At 41.2% G+C, this 4696-nt stretch overlaps 1 protein-coding gene across 1 annotated transcript; it reads right to left on the bottom strand.

Annotated features, from left to right (window-relative positions):
* Window positions 1-234: 234 nt before the first annotated feature.
* Window positions 235-4392, bottom strand: LOC100838508 (probable nucleolar protein 5-2). The gene is made up of 10 exons (XM_003557787.4): window positions 4232-4392; window positions 3992-4116; window positions 3838-3879; window positions 3041-3220; window positions 2798-2962; window positions 2178-2378; window positions 1792-2091; window positions 1306-1506; window positions 1094-1225; window positions 235-852 (listed from the first exon to the last, which is right to left on the bottom strand). Exons 2-10 carry the CDS (start codon window positions 4067-4069, stop codon window positions 469-471), a joined length of 1683 nt encoding a protein of 560 aa, XP_003557835.1. The 5' UTR covers window positions 4070-4116; window positions 4232-4392; the 3' UTR covers window positions 235-468.
* Window positions 4393-4696: the final 304 nt, after the last annotated feature.

The raw sequence follows: 4696 nt of genomic DNA, 5'->3' as shown, positions 1-4696 counted from the left end.
ATATGTAATTAGTTTTTACCTATTCCTCAAGCAAGTGAGCTTACAAACTGAAAAGAAACACATATCAGTCCCATTTGATCAGATGGTTTTGGTTGCCTTTTGGGTACCCATTTGGCCGGTCGGTACTCATTTCTGAACAAACTTAAACAAAAAATGCTAGTGTTTACTGTGCCATGATTCGTTGCATTGTTTAGTTTTACATTTCTGTATATAAAAAATCTATTTCACATATAATGAACCAGCATATTTTTGTATGGATGGAACAAAAGTTTGAATTTTACCAGTTGTCCAAATAGTGTAAGTTGTTCAATACAGCTGCATGAGAAAATTAAACGCAGCAAGGTTCCTATACTACGGCTAACTGACATTGAATAGCCAGTAAATTGCCATTTTACAGAACAGCGATTCAACCCAAGCCCACCAAAAATTACTTGGCTTTCTTCCCTTCTCTAGCAAATAGCTCATTCATCACTCATCAGTATGTTTTTTCTTCTTCTTTTTGTCTTTCTTACCAGACTCGGTTTCCATCGCAACAATCTTGCTGTCTTGTACATCAGAGTTCTTCTTTTTCTTCTTCTCGCTGCCAGCAGGCTCCTCTTTGCCCCCCTTGGACTTCTTTTTCTTCTCACCATTGGTATTCGTTGCAGCAGATTCCTCACTGTCCTTGGACTTCTTTTTCTTCTTCTTCCGAACCTCCTGGTCACCATCCTCCTGAATTGCTTCCCCTGCAGGCTCTGTTGATGGTGCAGTCTCCGCCTCATCATGTTTCCTCTTCTTTGAAGCCGTCTCAGGCTTCTTTGCTGGTTCTTCGGCAGATTTTGCAAGAACAAGATCGGCTGAAGGATTGTACGTCTGAGAAATGCAAAGAATTAAGATGAATTCCACAAGTGATAATTATTAGTGTTAAGTCTAATGGAAACAAAATATGTGGGTGCCATTTACATTGTCTAACAGAGCTCAACAGTTCTGACAAATATTTGTCTTTCTTATTGCCAAGACAACAGAATACATCTACACTATTATTGGTCCTTGTTACCTATCGTTGGGAAGCCTCCACAGAATATTTGAGACAGACAAACATGAAACTGCTTACCTTGGCAGGAGTAATTAAAGCACCAGCACCCTTCCTGTCTTTTTCATACACTTCTATCTTGGGCTTCCCCTTTGTGGAACCTGCAGATCTCCCAAGTTCTTTACCCTCGAGAACACGAAGCCGTGTTTCAAGCTGTTCAAATATTTTTCATGTCAGCTAATCCCTCACAGAATATACTGAAAAGGAATGATCTTTCGCCACCATGAATATACCTTCAGTCGACTCTCAAGACCAATGGAGTTATCTTCACCATCACCAAGAGCATCATACCGGATTGCAAGAGCAGCTTTTGAAGCAAGCGAACGAGAAATCTTCCCCTTGTGCTTTGGAGCGGCCTGACCAATTAAGGATGCATGGTAGATGAGACCATACTTAGGTGTAGCATGCTTTGTCTTCAAAGCTCTGAATAAAGCCTGGAGAGAAATGCAGAGTTCAGTTCTTTTGGGGCGGCTAGAAAGGCAAATTCATAAGTATGTTACAGACAATGTAAATAATTCTTTTGCAGCAATGCCATCGATTGATGTGATCACAACATTATTAGAAAATAGATGGTACAAAAGAGAACATGTGTGCATTCAACTTGCTTGTCACCAACAAATTGACTGGAGGATACAAATATCAAAGAAGAAATATGACAAGATCACACAGAAAACTGAATGTGAAGATTGAACGTGTGTAAGATAATAGACTAAACTCACCTTCTCGGCACCGAGTATCTGAATTGTGCTGCCAGGCTGCTTGGCCAAATTTAGCAGACTGCCACCATGAGAAATAAGGCGAGCACCAACTAATTCACCCACGAGTGCGGTCAAATTAGGTGCAATTGTGTTCATCCTACTCCTCAGATAATCATAAAGCTGGGCTCTGTACTCAGAAAGAGACAAGACTTGATCACAAAGTTCCCTAATATTTGACAAGTCAAGATCATTAACTTCTGTTCCCATGGATATTACTGCAGCTTCCTTTAACTGTGCTTCTACCTCATCATCTGTCAGTATCTGAACAAACCAGAGTTCCTTATTAAGCAATTTTTGTGCATAAGAATGGCACTCGCATTTACTATTTAGACATGTCGACAATTTACCTCTGAGAAATCGAGGTTGACCGCATTAGTCCTATTGCCCATCAACTTCACAACTTTTGCATACTCTATATTATCTGTCACTATTTTAGTGAGCTCTGGGAAGTGCCAACCATACCATTCACGAACCCTCATTGCGTAAGTGTTAAGCTCCTTGTCAAGATCATCTAATAAGCCAATGGCCTGAATGATCATGGTATCAACCTGTTGAACCGGACACATTATAGCATTAGATCACTTGTCCATGTCCAATAAGGATTCTCTACAAACAAAAAATATTACAATCTCATTACCAAGACGGTAACTTCCATGAATATTGCAATTGTAATTCAATAAATATCAACAGAAAAGGCCAACAAGATCATGATTACAATATAACATGGAACATGCTGGAAGATATTAATGGCGAAGCATAGGTCATAACAGCCATATATAGAAGTATTGCAAATGCAAGCTAAATAAATAGCAACACAATAGGCCAGGAAAAGCATGAGACCATGCAGAAGCATAACATGAAAAATGCTGAAAGATAATAGTGGCAAATCATAAAATATTGGAGCCAGAAATGAGGTACTCCGTACAACGTAACACAAAAGAGATAACATCGCGACTATCAGACTCACCTTTTCAGGACTGAACTTCAGCTTATACCTGGACAGGCTGTGAGACAATCCCAGGCTCATTGGACCAAGGTCTTGTGTGCCCAACCCAGATATAAGCTCAGTAAGCTGATTTCTCAGCCCTCTCATCAGCTCCATCACAGCACTGTTGTGAACGCAGTCAATTTTCTGTGAAAGCACATCGAACTAACTTGTAAGTGGAATTGGTAACTCGGCAGAACAAAACAACTAAGGGACCTAACTGACCAGCTTCTCTTTTATAGCATTTCCAAGTTTAGAATCAGCAACAGCCAATGTTTCACCCTCACAGTGCTTCTGCAAGAACTTTCGCAAACCCTTGGTTGGCTTGCTATCAATAATGAGGGTTGCAGCAGAAAGGGCATCAGATGTGTTCTCAAACTTGTTGAAAGCCTTCAACTCAACCACCTAAAATAAATTTATTCAGTCAGTAACCAGATTAATGATGCAGAAGATGCATGCCGGGATTGCAAGACAGATACAAATTACCGAAAAGGCTCATCGAGAACTTCACATTACTATAACCTATAAATCACTATGGTAAATTACAATAGATATCACCAGGAAGTAACAGAACAAACATATGCCCAGTCAATGTCTAAACATTGTCAGGGAAGAAAATATATAAATCAGGAGATAGAAGTGAACCGTACAGCATCCCCTTCTTTCAATAAGATAATAATAATAGGCTCACAAAAACAGTGGGTTTATCAATGTAGCGTATCACTTTTTAAAGTTGATGGAAAGTACACTATTCTACTGTCATAATCCCAGCAAGGTATTCCGCACAGATCATATATAAGCCTGCTGAAGGGTATTCAGTTGGGGAGTGTTCTTTGCAGGTATAAGTGTCAGACAAACATCAACCAGTAGCCCGAACCAATATGTACATACATTTCAAAAAGTAACACATATCAGGAGGACATCATGGATTCTTGCTTAAAATACTGGTCTGTAATGATAGATCCTGCAACTAAAGGTTTGGAAGTTCTTTTGCCGTGGAAATAACAGAAAAAGGCACAAACCTTTCTTGCGGAGTCCGACGTCGTGAACTCCTTCCATAGATCCTACAAGCAAAAAAGAACACAAAGCTCCATCAGTCCAAGAAACACTCAGAGAACAAACCAAACGTTAGTAACCACAACGAAACCAAGAGCTGAGACGGCGAAGACCACTCACCTCGACCTTGTCAAGCTTGCCCTGGTCGAGCACCTTGAAGAGGGCGAACCCCGCGGGCGTCTCGAACAACACCAACATCTCTCACCAATCCGCAACTAAACTCAGAACAAACGACCCCTCCTCACCTGGATCACAAGAACAGCCACACAGCCGAATCAATCCCAATAACTCAAGAAGTGAAGAAGAAGTGTGTGTTTGAACAACACATTCAGGCAGCCGGAACAAAAGAACCACACGAACCTTGCGCCGATTGAGCTATGGAGAGTAAGAAGCAGGAGGGGTTTTGGCTGCGGCGGGTGGGAAGAGGGAGAAAAGAGAGGCGCCGCCGCGAGGGTTTTAGCGCCTAGGTCTTGGAGAGATTTTATACTAGATGGCGCAGAGGAGCTTGATGGCCCATCCGGCCGTTGGTTTGGCAGGGTGGGAGTTTGCGGCTGTTGGATTGCTCTTTAAACAAAAGTGATTGCTCCTTTTGGGGTTTTAGGTCGCCCGGTTAGTTGGACGCCATAAAGGGCCAAAGCAAATTTACTCTTTCTTACGCTCGAAACCATTTTGAGATTTTAACCTTTTAGCTATAGGCCAAACCAAAATCTTCACATGGTTGCAAACAAATTCATTTTTACTCTTGAGACGTATAAATACGCCCGCGTCATATCAGTCTCACCCTTTATAATCGTCTAAGTTCTATGAGCCATCTTGTTGTGTTTG

The sequence above is a fragment of the Brachypodium distachyon genome, chromosome 1 (assembly GCF_000005505.3).
Source record: "Brachypodium distachyon strain Bd21 chromosome 1, Brachypodium_distachyon_v3.0, whole genome shotgun sequence".
In the NCBI taxonomy this organism is placed as follows: domain Eukaryota; kingdom Viridiplantae; phylum Streptophyta; class Magnoliopsida; order Poales; family Poaceae; genus Brachypodium; species Brachypodium distachyon.
The sequence above is the reverse complement of the archived record's forward strand: the minus strand, read 5'-3'. Positions and strand labels throughout refer to the sequence as shown.

Coding starts and splice junctions, on each gene's coding strand:
- LOC100838508 (XM_003557787.4), bottom strand. CDS start 4,069: ATGTTGGTGTTGTTCGAGACGCCCGCGGGGTTCGCCCTCTTCAAGGTG. Junction 3,880..3,991: donor GCAAGCTTGACAAGGTCGAG/GTGAGTGGTCTT, acceptor TTTTGCTTGTAG/GATCTATGGAAGGAGTTCAC. Junction 2,963..3,040: donor ATGCTATAAAAGAGAAGCTG/GTCAGTTAGGTC, acceptor GTGCTTTCACAG/AAAATTGACTGCGTTCACAA.